The sequence below is a fragment of the Staurois parvus genome, unplaced genomic scaffold, assembly GCF_062004578.1.
Source record: "Staurois parvus isolate SC_StPar_1 unplaced genomic scaffold, SC_StPar_1.0 ptg000936l, whole genome shotgun sequence".
Classification (NCBI taxonomy): domain Eukaryota; kingdom Metazoa; phylum Chordata; class Amphibia; order Anura; family Ranidae; genus Staurois; species Staurois parvus.
The window spans coordinates 372209-390269 of NW_028318732.1; the positions used below are offsets into that span (position 1 = coordinate 372209).

Sequence of the window (18061 nt, forward strand, 5' to 3'; positions counted from 1 at the left end):
CTCACTAAACAGCAGGTCCACCGAATATGTAACTACATGCCTGATTCTTCACAGCCATGAAAACAAGAAAATGGGTAGTCCCGATTGTACTTGGAACAAAGTACCACCTAGATAGTACCTTGGATGGGTAGTCCAAACATACTTATCTATTCTTGTTGGAACAAAGTACCACCTAACATAGATAGTATCTTGTTGGAACAAGGTAACACCTAGATAGTAACTTGGACTGGTAGTCTAGAACATACTTAGCTATTCTTGTTAGTACAAGGTACCACCTAGATAGTACCTTGAATGGGTATTCCAGAACATACTTAGCTATTCTTGTTGGAACAGGTACCACATAGATAGTATCTTGGATGGGTAGTCCGGAGCAGACTTGGCTTTTGTTGTTGGAACAAGGTACCATCTAGATAGTACCTTGGATGGGTAGTCCAGAACAAACTTAGCTATTGTTGTTGGAACAAGGTACCACCTAGATAGTACCTTGGATGGGTAGTCTGGAATGTACTTAGTTATTCTAGTTGGAACAAGGTAACCACCTAGACAATACCTTGGATGGGTGTTCCAGAACATACTTAGCTATCCTTGTTGGAACAAGGTACCACCTAGATAGTACCTTGGATGGGTAGTCCAGAACAAACTTAGCTATTGTTGTTGGAACAAGATACCACCAAGATAGCACCTTGGATGGGCAGACTGGAATGTACTTAATCATTCTTGTTGAAACAAGGTACCACCTATACAGTACCTTGGATGGGTATTCCAGAACATACTTAGCTATTGTTTGAACAAGGTACCACCCAGATAGAACCTTGGATGGGTAGTCTGGGATGTACTTAGCTATTCTTGTTGGAACATGGTACCACCTAGATAGTACCTTGTAAGTTGTTTCTAATGCCGAGATATTCTGTGGAGTTGTGGCTCGTTTATTGTCCACACATGGGTCCTGGACCAGGCTCTAGTAAGTAGCTGAAGGAGATCCTGGACCTGATCGTGAGGTCTGGATTACAAGACTGGCTGACCAGAAATACAAATAAGTATTCTATGTTCTAGTCGTGCAAGCCTTTAGAGCTTACCACTGACTGGATTCTAGCAGGGAAAAGCCTAATAGCTTTCAGGTTCGATGACCACAAGGCAATAACTAAACAAATACTATTACTGGGCTCTAGAAGGATTGGGCCTAATACTTTACCATGAGATCCTGATGGGCTTTAGTAGAACAACGCTCACTCTTAGCTTTTAGTTGGATGAGAATTGCTCCCTGAATATCACACTCAGACTTTACAATCAGATTGTAGTAGAACCAGGCTTCCTACATTCCTATCAGACCCCGTTCCCCCAGTTGATGAGCCTTGTGGAGGACCATCCAAGCTAAGTCCACCTCCAACACCAACCCTTACTCCTACCCTCGATTTAAAGTGTATGACCAGGCAATGGTCTTCTCGTATGTGTTCCCTTATGGTCTGCTAAACATATCATAGAAAGTTGTTTGTTCTATCTGTTCAATAAGTGCAAAAAAATTCTTGTTGATCTGTCAGAAATGAACGGATAACTTCCTGCGTTCTCTGCCCCTGCACAAGGAGGGGCTATGAGGAAGAGCAGGAGTTATGGAGAGGAGGAGGGCTATGGAGATTAGGAGGGAGGAAGAGAAACCTATGCTCTCTGTAACCAATCAGAAATGATGTAGGCAGGGCTGACACCACCTGTGGAAGAATTCAGAACTGTGTTGTGTCAAAGGGAAGATACGAGCATGCTTTGGTTCTGGCGCACCAACAAGTATTCTACTGTACTTGCCGCGTGTTCAAAGGGATACAATATGGGGAAATGTGCATGTTTTCAAAAGTTGTATTAATTATGATTTTTTTTTTTTATTTTGCCTTGACATGCCCTTTAAGCAGAGATCACATGACCCAATGCCTAGGTGAGGCCGTGAGCAGCATTGGAGAAAGTTCCTTCTGCAAATGCTTACAGCCAGGCTGACTCTCTCCTAGTCCAAGTAAGGAGATCAGCAGGTTCAGAGTATAGACGAAAGTCCTTATTTTGGTCTACAATGTTACAGGGTTAGAGAGAGGTCGGCACTGGCAGCCTCCAAGTTTCTCTTTAGGTTTGCTCACATCCCTACCATCAGATATGACGTTTACCCCCCCATGTCATTTCCTCCTATTGGGGAGGGCGATGTGCACTGTGGGCATGAAGACGGAAGAGTAAGTCCTTGATTGATCATGTGACCCTCTGAAGTGTCTCTTTTCCCATGCAGATATCCGGGACAGCGGCAAGAAACCCGTTATGATGTTCATCCACGGGGGATCCTACATGGAAGGGACGGGGAACATGTTCGATGGCAGCGTGCTGGCCGCGTACGGCAACGTCATCGTGGTCACTATGAACTACCGGCTGGGAGTCCTTGGTAGGTCAACTTCCATCATTTGGTAGCATTTCTAGAAATTAAAGAGATACATTGACCCTTCCTAATCTCCCCTGCTAAAATGAGTGTTAAAAATCTAATAAAAAAACATGTACCTGTATGTGTGTGTGTGTGTGTATATATATATACTGTATATATATATATATATATATATATATATAATATATAAAATGTGAAACTGTACCTTGAACATATTGTGGACATACTTTGTTTCGTGTAATCACTGGGTCCAGTTTTATCTGTGTCCTAGGAGCACCGACAGTGGATCCTGTATGAATGAAGCCTGTTTGCAGGCCTCATTCATAAATACATTGTAACAATGTTACTGTTACAACGTATTTTGATTAGTTCTTTTATGTGCAGATTAAAGCAATGTGCTTTGACCTATTCATACTGCTACTTCCAGCAACCTAGCGAGTAAAACAAACAAAATGTATTTTTTAAATATTAAATTATTCCTATTTAATCTCTAATTAACCTGAATATTTATTCATCCCTCCACCCTCCTTCCTATATAAAAAAAGAAAAAACACAAATGTTTTAGAAAGAAATCACTAATTTCTTTTGTAAAAAAACTTTTACTCTCTCTCTCTACATATGTATATACATATATATATATATATATATACATACATACATACTTTATACACAGTATATATATATATATATATATATACTGCCTCAAAAAAGTATTCCTCCCCCTTGAAATGTTCCCCATGTTGTCATGTTACAACCAGAACCATCAATGTATTTTATTGAGATTTGATGTGATAGACCAACACAAAGTGACATATAATTCTGAAGTGGAAGGAAAATGGGAAACGGTTTTCAACATTTTTTACAAATAAATATCTGAAAAGTGTGGCGGCATTTGTATTCATCCCCCTTTACTCTGATCCCCCTAACTAAAATCTAGTGGAACCAATTGCGTTCAGAAGTCACCTAATTAGTACATAGAGTCCCCCTGTGTGTCATGTGATCTCAGTATAAATCCAGCTGTTCTGTGAAGCCCTCAGAGGTTTGTTAGAGAACATTAGTGAACAAACAGCATCATGAAGGCCAAGGAGCACACCGGACAGGTCAGGGATAAAGTTGTGGAGAAGTTTAAAGCAGGGTTAGGTTATAAAAAAATCTCCCAACCTTTGAGCATCTCACAGAGCACTGTTCAATCCATCATCCAAAAATGGAAAGAGTACGGCACAACTGCAAACCTACCAAGACATGGCCATGCACCTAAACTGACAGGCTGGGCAAGGAGAGCATTCATCAGAGAAGCAGCCAAGAGGCCCATGGGAAGGAAGGGGTGGGTGGAAGGAAGAAAGGAATGAAGGGTGGAAGGAAGAAATGAAGGAAGGACAGGAGGGGTTGGTGGAAGGAAGGGAGAGGTGGGTGGAAGGAAGGAAGGGTGGGTGGAAGGAAGGGGTGAGAGGAAGGAAGGGGTGGATGGATGGAAGGGAGGAATGGGTGGGTGGGTGGAAGGAAGGGGTGAGAGGAAGGAAGGGGTGGGTGGAAGGAAGGAAGGGTGGGTGGAAGGAAGAAAGGAAGGAAGGAAGGGGTGAGAAGAAGGAAGGAGTGAGAGGAAGGAAGGAAGGAAGGAAGGAAGGAAGGAAGGAGTGAGAAGAAGGAAGGAGTGAGAGGAAGGAAGGAAGGAAGGAAGGAAGGGGTATGTGGAAGGAAGGAAGGATTGAAGAGTGGAAGGAAGGAAAGGAGGAGTGGGTGGAAGGAAGGGGTGAGTGGAAGGAAGGAAGGGGTGAGTAGAAGGAAGGAAAGGAAAAGGTGGGTCAAAGGAAGCAAAGGAAGATGTGGGTGAAAGGAAGGGAGGGGTGGGTGGAAGGAAGGGGAGGGTGGAAGGAAGAGGCAGTGGAAGGAAGGTGTGGGGGGTCTAGAAGGATGGAAGGAAGGGAGAGGGGTGGAAGGATGGAAGGAAGGGAGGGTGGGTGGAAGGAAGGGAGAGGGGATGGAAGGAAGGGAGGGGGGATGGAAGGAAGGAAGGGGTGGAAGGAAGGAGGCAGTGGAAGGAAGGGGGGGTGTAAAGGATGGAAGGAAGGGGGGTGGTGGAAGGATGGAAGGAAGGAAGGGGGGGTGGAAGGAAGGGAGGTAAGACTCACCATGACTCCTTCAGAAGCATTAGAGTCGTGACTGTCGCCTGCTCTGTGTTCAGTGTCCTGCCCAAAACTCTTCTGAAGCTGCACAGACTGGAGTGTGGGCGGGCCCAGGGGGAAGCAGAGCAGATCCAGATTCTCTCCCCTCTTCTCCTATTGGTACAGAGGATGAGGGGAGGGTCTGGGCACTAAGAAGAACACAGCGGTGGTGGGAGGGGCCAGAAAGAAAACTGAACCGTTTTGTGCAGCGCTGGGGGCGGTGAGCAGCGCTGGGACTAGGGGAGTGTGGGAGGGGCGGTGGCGGGGGCGGTGACAAGCAGCGATCTCCTGTATGGCTTTCAATGAAGCAGCTGGAAGTTGCTTCATCTCCTCTTCCTCCCACAGCTTTCAGCTGCTTTATTGAAAGCCATACAGGAGATCGCTGCTTGTCACCGCCCCCACCACCGCCCCTAGTACCACCGCTGCTCGACACCCTCACCTTATTTCCATTCGTGGGCGAGTGGAAATGTCGAGGGCTCAGCCTGCAGGGATGGTTGGCAACTCTCCTCTCCTTATCTACACCCCTGTTCCAGCAGGACAACGACCCGAAACATCCAGCCAGAGCTACAATGGAATGGTTCAGATCAAAGCATCTTCATGTGTTAGAATGGCCCAGTCACAGTCCAGACCCAAATCCAATGGAGAATCTGTGGCCAGACCTGAAAATTGCTGTTCCCAGACGCTCTCCATCCAATCTGACAGAGCTTGAGGGATTCTGCAAAGAAGAACGGGCAGAAATGTCCCTCTCTAGATGTGCAAAGAGACATCCCCAAAAAGACTTGAAGCTGGAATTGCAGCCAAAGGGGGTCCTACAAAGCATTGACTCCGGGGGGCCGAATACAAATGCCGCCACACTTTTCACAGATTTATTGGTCACAAATGTTGGAAACCATTTCTCATTTTCCTTCCACTTCACAATTATGTCCCACTTTGTGTCGGTCTATCACATCCAATCCCAATAAATACATTGTAACAACAACATGGGAGACATTTCAGGGGGAGGAAGACTTTTTCAAAGCACTGTATATATACCAGACCTAGGGAGAATGACACTTGTTTTGTGTTTCTTCCATTTGTGAATGATTGCACCAACTGTTGTCACCTTCTCACCAAGCTGCTTGGCCATAGTTTGGTAGCCCAGTCCAGCCTTGTGTAGGTCTACAATCTTGTCCCTGACATCCTTGGACAGCTCTTTGGTCTTTGCCATGGTGGAGAGTTTGGAATCTGATGGTTTGATAGCTCCTGTGGACAGGTGTCTTTTATACAGGTAACACAATGAGATTAGCAGCACTCCCTTTAAGAGACTGCTTCTAATCTCAGCTTGTTACCTGTATGAGAGACACCTGGGAGCCAGAAATCCTGCTGAATGATAGGGGATCAAATCCTTCTTTCCCTCATGAACATGCAGATCCGTCATCATTTGTTAGACGCATTTCTGCTGAATTTGTTGTTGTATTCTGTCTCTCAGTGTTACACCGAACATTCCATTGTTAGACCGATCATTTCTGTGTGAGGGGCGAACATTCCATTGTTAGACCGATCATTTCTGTGTGGGGGGCGAACATTCAGCATCAGAGGGGGCAAATACACATTTCCTTCACTGTATTTATACATTTTATTTATTTACTATTAATTATTTAAGTATTTATTTCAGGTACTTATATAGTGCCGTCAATTAACCAGCGTTTTACATATATATATAGGGGTGTAATGTGCTGCGTAAATTGACGGCGCTATAAAAGTACCTGAAATAAATACTTAAATAATTAAAAGTAAATAAATAAATGAAAAATGTTATATATATATATAGTCCATTCACATCAGTACTTAACAATTCTTAACCCTCAAGGGGTGTACAATCTAAGGTCCCTAACTCACATTCATATACCAGGGCCAACTTAGACAGGATCCAATTAACCTACCAGTATGTCTGGGTGTGTGGGAGGAAACCCGGAGGAAACCCACGCAGGCACATATATATATAAAATCAGAATTTGGCGACTCTTCCAAGCTGCCAAGGAATACACATTCCACATTCATATTAAAAATTCTGCTACCAAAAGCCCAGAGCCCCTGAGCAGCAGTAAATCTTTAGGCTGACAACAGATCGGCCTCTACATTTTCAGCACAGAGCAACTGAGCATGTGCAGAGCAGGGTGAGACAATGTATTACCGGATTTTACACACTAGAGGCACTTATCGTTCATGTTTTAACATAGCCGTGCCTGCAATAGGGGCCAGTGATCAAGCAGGACTTCTGACTAAGCCCAGCATGCAATTTACAAACGGCACCTGAAGCTGCATTCGATGCGATTTCAAGTAGCTCAGTTTGAAAAGTAGTCCCTGCCTTACTTTTTCACCACTTCAGTGCAAATGGACTGTCCTAGGCTACGAGGTAAAAGGCAGGGAAATCGCACCTGTGTCAAATCACACCACTTTGAAATGGGACCAAATCGCACCACTTTGAAATGGGACCAAATCGCACCACTTTGAAATGGGACCAAATCGCACCACTTTGAAATGGGACCAAATCGCACCACTTTGAAATTGGACCAAATCGCACCACTTTGAAATGGGACCAAATCGCACCACTTTGAAATGGGACCAAATCGCACCACTTTGAAATGGGACCAAATCGCACCACTTTGAAATTGAACCAAATCGCACCACTTTGAAATTGGACCAAATCGCACCACTTTGAAATCGCATTCGGTGTGAACCAGGGCTAAAGTTCCACTTTAATCCAAGGACTGCCCAAGTAGAAAAGTCCTGTTCCAACCTACGGCTCTCCATCCTGCATTATACAGGATGAAATGATTCTCTGTCGGGCAGTTTTGGTCCCCCGATTGGAGCCAATCAGTCCTCTCGGGAAATAGCCGCTCATTGACCTCACAGATTTAGCTGGATCAATTCCTTGGCTCTGAATAGTTACCTCTTCTTCCCTGTGACTCTCCTCACTACTTATAACTGGGGATATTATTGGTTGTCAGAAAATCATTCCGTCCTCTTTTTATGTTCCTTCATTGATTTTGCCATTACTACCTTCCTGCGGTAAGGAATTCCGCAGTTTAGCCACTCTTACCGTAAAGACCCCCTCCCTACAGTGACAGTAAATCTTATGACATTTCCTTGTAAGTGTTGCCTTGTCTCCATTGCCCGCCCTCCGCATCTTTACCCCCCCCGTGTGTCTCCTTCTCGCCGTAAATTCCTCTTTCCGTCATCCCACGTTCCTCACAGCTTTTTCTTCCCATACGGATATAGACACACTCCGGTCTTCCCTTCAGTCTTGTGCGGTTGTACCGGCTCCTCTCCTGGACTGAAGATGTTTACTGTGCTTTCACTGCACACTGTGAGTTTCTCACAGTGTGCATTAGAAGCTACAGCAAGTCAGATAGAAATCCGCCTCACTTCCTGGCTGGAGGAGGCCCAGTGTTATCAAGCGCTTTCCTCCACAGCTTGACTGTAAAGCACAATGTTGCCCCTCCCACCAGCCATGATTTGTCTGCATTGCATAGAGAAGCACATAGAACTAGTGATGACATCACTGGGTCTAAAATAAGGTATGCAATAAAAATGGAAAAGTTTCTTTTAAATAATTTCCATTGATGAGTTGATGGGGATGGGGGGAGGCCAGAGAAGGCAAAACTTTTCAACATACAGAGCCTAATAAAAAGTGTAATGGGTTGAGGTCAGGCTTCTGTGCAGCACACTCAAGTTCCTCCACACCAAACCAGTCAAACCATGTCTTTATAGAGATGTTGGATGAGAAGACCTGGCCCATCCCAAAGGTGTTCAGTAGAGTTGATGTCAGGCTTCTGTGCAGCACACTCAAGTTCCTTCACACCAAACTGGTCAAACCATGTCTTTATGGAGATGTTGGATGAGAAGACCTGGCCCATTCCAGTTCATTCCAAAGGTATTCAGTAGGGTTGATGTCAGGGTTCTGTGCAGGACACCCAAGTTCCTTCACACCAAACTGGTCAAACCATGCCTTTATAGAGATGTTGGTTGAGAACACCTAGCCCATTCCAGTTCATCCCAAAGGTGTTCAGAAGGGTTGAGTTCAGGCTTCTGTGCAGCACACTCAAGTTCCTTCACACCAAACTGGTGAAACCATGACTTTATGGAAATGTTGGATGAGAAGACCTGGCCCATTCCAGTTCATCCCAAAGGTGTTCAGTAGGGTTGATGTCAGGGTTCTGTGCAGGACACTCGAGTTCCTTCACACCAAAATGGTCAAACCATGTCTTTATGGAGATGTTGGATGAGAAGACCTGGCCCATTCCAGTTCATTCCAAAGGTGTTCAGTAGGGTTGAGTTCAGGCTTCTGTGCAGGATGCTCGAGTTCCTCCACACCAAACCAGTCAAACCATGTCTTTATGGAGATGTTGGATGAGAAGACTTGTCCCATTCCAGTTCATCGCAAAGGTGTTCAGTAGGGTTGAGTTCAGGCTTCTGTGCAGGATGCTCGAGTTCCTCCACACCAAACCAGTCAAACCATGTCTTTATGGAGATGTTGGATGAGAAGACTTGTCCCATTCCAGTTCATCGCAAAGGTGTTCAGTAGGGCTAAGGTATCTGTGCAGGACATTCAAGTTCTTCGACACCAAACCCTACAAAACATGCTTTTATGGGGCTGGCTTTACTCTTCTGGGGTAGTTTACTGAAAACTATTTGAGAGTATCTGTGGGAATTTGTGTCCAATTAGCCAAAAGAACACTTGTGAGGTCAGGTACTTATGTTGGATGAGAAGACCTGACTCACCATCGACGTTCCTTCCCAAATGTGTTCAGTAGGGTTTGAGGTCAAGGCTCTGTACAGGACACCTGACTTCCTCCACTCCAAACTGGTTGAACCATATCTTTACGGAGCTGGCAGTGCCAGGACAAGGTCATCTAGTGCCCAGGGCAAAGATGCCAAATGGCACCCCCCCTCTAAAATGTACAAGCATTATGTGTCAGCAAAAATCCCTTCCCTCTCCCCCGTAATCTTACCCCTAAGCATATATTACTTTTGTAAGCCACAATTCTCCCCAAGCAAAATTTTCCCATCTTCCAGTACAAATCCCCCCCCCACTAAAATCCCCAACCCAGCACACATCTTTACCCCCACCATCCCCCCTTCCAGCAAAAATCCTCCCCCCCATCTTTGCCTCCTAAAATAAATCTCATGCCACTGCCACCCCCAAAGTTCCTCTTCCCAGTACAAATCCTCTCCCCCCAATCCCCTTCCCCCAGCTCATATTCTCCCCAAACCCCCCTACTAGCGCTTATCCTCTTCTCCCTCCCCCCTCCTAACACAAATACTCATCCCCAGCACCAGTCTGAAGCTGCTGTCATTACTCCTGCCAGCTTATAGGTAGGAACTCTCCATTCAGCACCCCCCATCCCATATGATACCACCAGGGCAGCCGCCTTTCCTGCCCACCCCTTGTCCCAGCCCTGGGAGCTGGCTTTGTTTCAGTCATGCTGGAACAGAAAAGAGTCTTCGCCAAACTGTGACCACAAGGTTGGAAAAATACAATTATCTACAATGTCTTTGTATGATATAGCATTACCAGGACCCTTCACCTGAACTCAGCCATTGGAGGGGGGGTTCTCGTACTCTTGGCTATATGGTGTATGGCTAAAAAATCATTTCAATGACTATACAGTACATTCCCTTTGAAGCAGGTTTTGGGTAACCTATACCAGCAGCTTGCAGAAAGTCCGCATTAAAAAACAATAATTGCAGAAGAGCCAATTCCCCTTCCAGGAAAGCAATTAGAACTCTCACTGTACACCTCGTCTAAGCACAATGTTTCATGAAAAGGTTACAAGAGCCAATTAGTAGAGAAGCTCAAACTCTCATTAACAACCAAAATCCTCAGAAATTCTCAGGAAATGATATCAGATCAGTTATTGCTAATGTTGCATTTACCGTGTGAGATGCTACAGATCCCCTTTGGCCTTCAATATCTTCAGCTGTGTTGGTCCAGAAAGGTCAAACCAGATTCATCACGTGACTGGTTTTGCTTCATGGGGCAGGGTGAAAAGGAGCCAAAGAATGGCACCATATTCCCAAAGAACAACTGTCACTATACTGTGTTTAGCCACCGTGGAAAGCTTTTAACAGCATTCACCTTTTCCATAATGAGGGTGAAACCATACAAAAGATATCTCGGTGTCCTTCACACAACCTTAGCAAAATTAATTCTCTAAATCAGGTTTTCTCATCCAGGGTTCTGTGAAACCCTGTGGTTCCTCCAGAAGGTCCTAAGGATTCCTTGTGCATCAAACAGTTTCTGCTCCCCCAATCACAGACCAATTGCATCAATAATCTGTTTATCAATCTGTCAGGTAAACAATCTTTGTAATAGCTACCAGTCCAACAAAGCCATTCTCCACTAACCACCTATATACCTACATAAGAAGGCCTTTCTCCACTGACCACCTATATACCTACATAAGAAGGCCTTTCTCCACTGACCACCTATATACCTACATAAGAAGGCCTTTCTCCACTGACCACCTATATAAGAGGGCCCCTCTATTCTGACCACATTTACGTCTATATAGTAAGGCTATTCCCTGCTGACTACTTATACATCTATATAAAAAGGCTCTTCTCCCCTGACCACGTATACACCTATATAAGAAGGACCTTTTCAACTGACCACCTTTAAACCTATATAAGAATGTTCTGCCCCACTGACCGCCCACTGTATATAACTAAATAAGAATTCCTCCTCCACTGACCACTTATATAACTACATAAGAAGGTCCTTCTTCACTGACCACCTATATAACTACTTAAGAAGGTCCTTCTTCACTGACCACCTATATAACTAGATAAGAAGGTCCTTCTTCACTGACCACCTATATAACTAGATAAGAAGGTCCTTCTTCACTGACCACCTATATAACTAAATAAGAATTCCTCCTCCACTGACCACTTATATAACTACATAGGAAGGTCCTTCTTCACTGACCACTTATATAACTACATAGGAAGGTCCTTCTTCACTGAACACCTATATAACTACATAGGAAGGTCCTTCTTCACTGAACACCTATATAACTACATAAGAAGGTCCTTCTTTACTGACCACCTACAGTATATAACTAAATAAGAAGTCCTCCTCCACTGACGACCTATATAACTACATAGGAAGGTCCTTCTTCACTGACCACTTATATAACTACATAATAAGACCTTTCTCCATTGACTAACTATACACCTATATAAGAATGTCTTATTCCATGGACCAACTATACACCTATTTAAGAAGACGCTTCTCTGCTGAGTATTTATGCACCTATAGAAGAAGGTCCTTCTGCCCTACCACCTATACACCTATATAAGAAGGCCCTTCTCTGCTGAATGCCTATATAACTAGATAAGAAGGCCCTTCTGCACTGATGCACCTATATAAGAAAGCCTTGTCCATGACCGACGATACAGCTAGATAAGAAGACCCTTCTCCACTGACCACCTATATAACTACATAAGAAGACTCTTCTTCACTGACCACCTATATAAATACATAAGAAGACTCTTCTTCACTGACCACCTATATAAATACATAAGAAGGCCCTTCTCCATTGACCACCTATGCACCTATATAAGAAGGCCCTCCTTCATTGGCCAAGTATACAGCTATATTAGAAGTACCTCTTCCACTGACCACCTTTAAATCTATATAAGAAGGTCCTTGTCCACTAACCACCTATACAGCTTTATAGGAAGGCCCTTCTCTACTGACCACCTATAAGCCTATATAAGAATGACCAATTCCACAGACTGCCTATAAACCAGCATTTCTCTGCTGACCACTTATACACCTATATAAGGAGGCTCCTCTCCCCTACGACCTATACACCTATATAAGAGGGCCTTTCTCTGCTGACCGCCTATATACCCATATAAGAAGCCTCTTCTCCCTGACCACCTATACACCTAGTATATATGAAGGCCCTTCTGCACTGATCACCTTTACACCTATATACGAAGGAATTGTCCACGACCAAATATACAGCAAGATAAGAAGTCTCTTCTCCACTGACCACCTATATAAGAAGGTCCTTCTCCCTGACCATCTATACACCTAGTATATATGAAGGTCCTTCTGCACTGATCACCTTTACTTCTACTGCATATAGGAAGGAATTTTCCACGACCAAATATACAGCAAGATAAGAAGGCTCTTCTCCACTGACCACCTATATAAGAAGGTCCTTCTCCACTGACCACCTATACAGTATTATATATGAAGGCCCCTCTGCACTGATCACCTTTACACCTAGTATATATGAAGGCCCTTCTGCACTGATCACCTTTACTTCTACTGTATATAGGAAGGAATTTTCCACGACCAAATATACAGCAAGATAAGAAGGCTCTTCTCCACTGACCACCTATATAAGAAGGTCCTTCTCCACTGACCACCTATACAGTATTATATATGAAGGCCCTTCTGCACTGATCACCTTTACATCTATATAGGAAGGAATTGCCCACGACCAAATATACAGCAAGATAAGAAGGCTCTTCTCCACTGACCACCTATACAGTATAAGAAGGTCCTTCTCTGCTGACCACCTATACCCCTAGAGCATATAAGGAGGACCTTCTCCACTAACTACCTACAAAAACTTATATTAGAAATGCCTTCTCCACTGACCATTTATATAAGACGGACCATCTCCCCTGACTACCTACACACATATTTAGGAAGGGCCATTTCCACTGACCACTTACAGTATATAAGAAGGATCTTCTCCACTGACCACCCATATAAGAATGATCTTCTCCACTGACCACCCATATAAGAATGATCTTCTCCACTGACCACCCATATAAGAATGATCTTCTCCACTGACCACCCATATAAGAAGGATCTTCTCCACTGACCACCCATATAAGAAGGATCTTCTCCACTGACCACCCATATAAGAAGGTCCATCTTCACTGGCCAGCTATATATATATATAGGAAGGCCATTCTCCACTGATCACCTACACACATATTTCATTTTAAGTGGGCGTTTCTTCACCGTTGACCATTTGAGGGAATACTACCATTTTCACTGTCTACATTTATTTTCCACCCAATGGTATTATTCATTTCATTATTATTACTATAAATAATTTTGTGGCATAGAAAAGCCCTGGGTGTCAGATATGCTAAGTGTGTCACATTCCTTATTCTTTTTATATCTACAACTCATTATTTACGCTAATGTACCATTCGCTTTACATAAAGTAATTATTACAAAGTAATTATTACCATGGGTTCCCTGAGATCTGACATTTATTTCAAGTGTTCTTCAGTGTTAAAAAGGATGCAAAAAGGCGGCTCTAAATCTTCCTACTTTTACCTGTTTTCACTTTTTGTGTCTTCATATCCCTCCAGGGTTCATGAGTACGGGGGAACAGGCGGCAAAAGGTAATTACGGCCTTTTGGACCAGATTCAAGCGTTGCGATGGTTGGAAGAAAATATCGGCCATTTTGGAGGGGACCCGGAGAGAATTACCATCTTTGGGTCGGGAGCTGGGGCGTCCTGCGTCAGCCTTCTCATCCTGTCCCACCACTCTGAAGGTCAGTAGATTCATCATTGATCCACATATCTAATGTTAGGGTAGACTACAAAATCTATAAGATATAATGTGCAGAACCGAATCGATGAAATGAAAAAAAAAACGGTCATGGATCCATTGGAGTTTGGGGGGGGGGGGGGGATGCCTCAAGCTTCATGACACCAAGGATCTTTTTGTGGCCTTCCTAAAATGAACTTGACACATGGATATCCAATATATGCATACCTGTCCCAGTGACAACCACTACCCCCCTTCCTCTTGCAGGTGTCACAAGTACAGGAAGTCTGGAAAACTGCACAGTAGGGTTCACCTACAGAATTACAAATCTGAACAAAACATATATTCTTTTCCACTCTATCCAAAACTAAAAAAATCAGTTATGCTGGAGTTAGAAATCAAGAAGGCACCGCTCCCCCAACCAGCCACCATAGTATAGGCTTTAAAACTGCTTCAGCCTATGAGTCTCCACCAAAAGCCACACCCACTGATGCATTTTGCCAGGGTGGGCAGGATGAAATGCATCAGAGGGTGGGGCCTTTGGTGGAGACTTGTCGGCTGAAGCCATTTTGATGCCTATATTATGGCGCCTTCTTGATTTCATGCATGTACTGCCTCTGATGGGCTTCTTGGCAGTCTGCACCTCTTACCCGAGGATGGTGGAAGTTCGGCCTCTGGCTTTGAGCACCATTCTAAGTTTGGTATGCTGGAGTTAGGCTTTAAAGCAGCCTTTCTGAACATTTTTGCCCCAGAGGAACCCTTGAAATAATGGGCTTCTTGGCAGCCTGCACCTCTTACCTGAGGACCATGGGAGCTCAGTCTCTGGCTTTGAGCGCTGTTCTAAGCTTGGTATGCTGGAGTTAGGCTTTAAAGCAGCTTTTCTCAATCTTTTTTGCCCCAGAAGAACTCTTGAAATAATGGGATTTTAGGCAGCCTGCACCTCTTACCTGAGGACAGTGGGAGCTTGGTCTCCGGCTTTGAGCACCATTCTAAGCTTAGTATGCTGGAGTTAGGCTTTAAAGCAGCCTTTCTCAACATGTTTTCCCCAGAGGAACCCTTGAAATCATTTTCAGGTCTTGAGGAACCCCAGCTAAAACCAATTCATTGGAGATCAGTGAGAAAAATGACCCTTACAGTGGTGGCCAGTGGTAAGATTGCCCCCTTTACAGTGGTGGTCAAGATGCCCTCTTTACAGACAGCGAAAAAGATCCTTGGTGTCATGAAGCTGCTTCTGCCCAGTGGCATTGGATCTTAACAGGCATCATTAAATGGGAGGTAAATTAGCCATGGTTTTAGAGAGTGGTCTCCAAACTGTGGCCCAAGAGTCAGCTGCAGCCCTTTGTTTGGCTTTATGCGACCCTTTGGGCACTATTCCAGTCCTTGATAAAAGGCGTTATTTCCTTCAACTGAAACCAATGATGATGCACCATTCTTCCCACTCTTCCCACTGACACCAACAGTGGGGCATAATTCCTCTCATTGACGATAACAGTGGGGCCCTATTCCTTCCACTGGCACCAATGATGGGTCATAATTCCTTCCACTGATATAAACGTTGAAACACACTTCCTCCCACTGACATCAATGATGGAGCCCTATTCCTCCCACTAATACCAACAATGGGGCACTTTTCCTGCCACTGACACCAGCGATGGGACACTATTCCTTCGATTGACACCAATGTTGGGGCACCATTCCTCTGACTAATACCTACGATGGGACACTATTCTTTCCACTGATACCAACAATGGAGCACAATTCCTTCCATTGACACCAATGTTGGGGCACCATTCCTCTCTTTAAATACCTACGATGGGACACTATTCTTTTCCACTGACACTAATGATGAGGCACTATTCCTCCCACTGACATCAATGATGGGGTACTATTCTTCCCACTGACACCAATGATGGGGCACTATTCCTCCCACTGACACCAATGATGGGGCACTATTCCTCCCACTGACACCAATGATGGGGCACTATTCCTCCCACTGACACCAATGATGGGGCACTATTCCTCCCACTGACACCAATGATGGGGCACTATTCCTCCCACTGACACCAATGATGGGGCACTATTCCTCCCACTGACATCAATGATGGGGCACTATTCCTCCCACTGACACCAATGATGGGGCACTATTCCTCCCACTGACATCAATGATGGGGCACTATTCTTCCCACTGATGCCAATGATGGGGCACTATTCCTCCCACTGACACTAATGATGAGGCACTATTCCTCCCACTGACACCAATGATGGGGCACTATTCCCGCGACTGACACCAATGATGGGGCACTATTCCTCCCACTGACGCCAATGATGGGGTACTATTCCCCCCACTGACGCCAATGATGGGGCACTATTCCTCCCACTGACATCAATGATGGGGTACTATTCCTCCCACTGACACCAATGATGGGGCACTATTCCTCCCACTGATATCAATGATGGGGCACTATTCCTCCCACTGACATCAATGATGGGGTACTATTCCTCCCACTGACACCAATGATGGGGCACTATTCCCCCCACTGACGCCAATGATGGGGCACTATTCCTCCCACTGACATCAATGATGGGGTACTATTCCTCCCACTGACACCAATGATGGGGCACTATTCCTCCCACTGACATCAATGATGGGGTACTATTCCTCCCACTGACACCAATGATGGGGCACTATTCCTCCCACTGACGTCAATGATGGGGCACTATTCCTCCCACTGACAACAATGATGGGGCACTATTCCTCCCACTGACACCAATGATGGGGCACTATTCCTCCCACTGACACCAATTATGGGGTACTATTCCTCCCACTGAGACCAATGATGGGGCACTATACCTCCCACTGATGCCAATGATGGGGCAATATTCCTCCCACTGATACCAATGATGGGGCACGAATCCTTCCACTGACACCAATGATGGGATACTATTCCTCCCACTGACACCAATGATGGGAAACTATTCCTTCCACTGACACCAATGATGGGGCACTATTCCTCCCACTGACACCAATGATGAGGCACTATTCCTCCCACTGACACCAATGATGGGACACCATTTCTCCCACTGACACCAACAATGGGACACTATTCCTCCTTTTACTGTCCACAGGCACTATGTAATTTTCTTTACTGCCACTGGCCACCAACCTCAAGGCATTTTCTATTCCCACTGGCAACAATGGGCCACTCGAAAGGACAGTGAGCTGGCCCGTTCTTTAAAAAAGTATGGAGACCCCTGGTTTATGAAACCCCAGCAACTCATGAAGGAACCCTAGGGATCCACAGAACCCTGGTTTAGAATGGCTGCTTTTTAGTTTCAATAGTATTTATTGAAGAAGATTTTTGTTTTTTCTTTTATAATTAACAGAGACAATGGCTGAACAAGGGTCGCAACATAGTAATTAGTCTCAATACAATAAAGAGAACATGGGTTGAACAGAAAACATTAGAGGCAATGCTTAATCCCTGCCCAAAAGCAGAGTACATCACTTATGCGTGGTCAAAAACATCAAAGAAGGCTAACCCAGTGGTGGGCTTGGGAGAAGGGAGGAGAACCGGGAGGGAAGAGGTAGGAGACACAGAAAGGGAAAAACCACTGGTCACTAGTTTCAGATTACAGACAAAGTCATAGTCATCTAAAGCATTAGAAGCCTCGTACAACCAACTAACGTATGACTAATAGTAGAAAAAGAAAGAAAGAGAAGGGTCCAGTAAAGGTGAATGTTCCACGGTTTGGGAAAAACCATAAAACACTGACCTGGGGTGCTCACGATGGTCATCTTTTAGTCATGCAGCTTAAGTTTTTCCCAAAATAAAAGAAACCTACTACTGGAGTTGGAGCTGAGAGAATTCAACTTTAGGTGGTCACCCCAACCTTTAATTTGATGTGTGATGGAAGTGTGA

The 18061-nt window shown here is 44.7% G+C and overlaps 1 protein-coding gene across 4 annotated transcripts in view; it reads left to right on the forward strand.

Moving 5' to 3' along the window:
• The window catches only part of NLGN2 (neuroligin 2), a 260819-nt gene that overhangs the window by 214007 nt on the left and 28751 nt on the right, over window positions 1-18061 (forward strand). For all 4 annotated transcript variants that reach the window (XR_016307274.1, XR_016307275.1, XM_089656768.1 and 1 more), the window contains 2 exons: window positions 2258-2407; window positions 13960-14145. Coding sequence is in view for 2 of the 4 variants with exons in the window: in XM_089656768.1 (XP_089512894.1) it covers window positions 2258-2407; window positions 13960-14145 (336 nt within the window). In the remaining 2 variants the exon portion in view is untranslated. The remainder of the gene's footprint in view (window positions 1-2257; window positions 2408-13959; window positions 14146-18061) is intronic.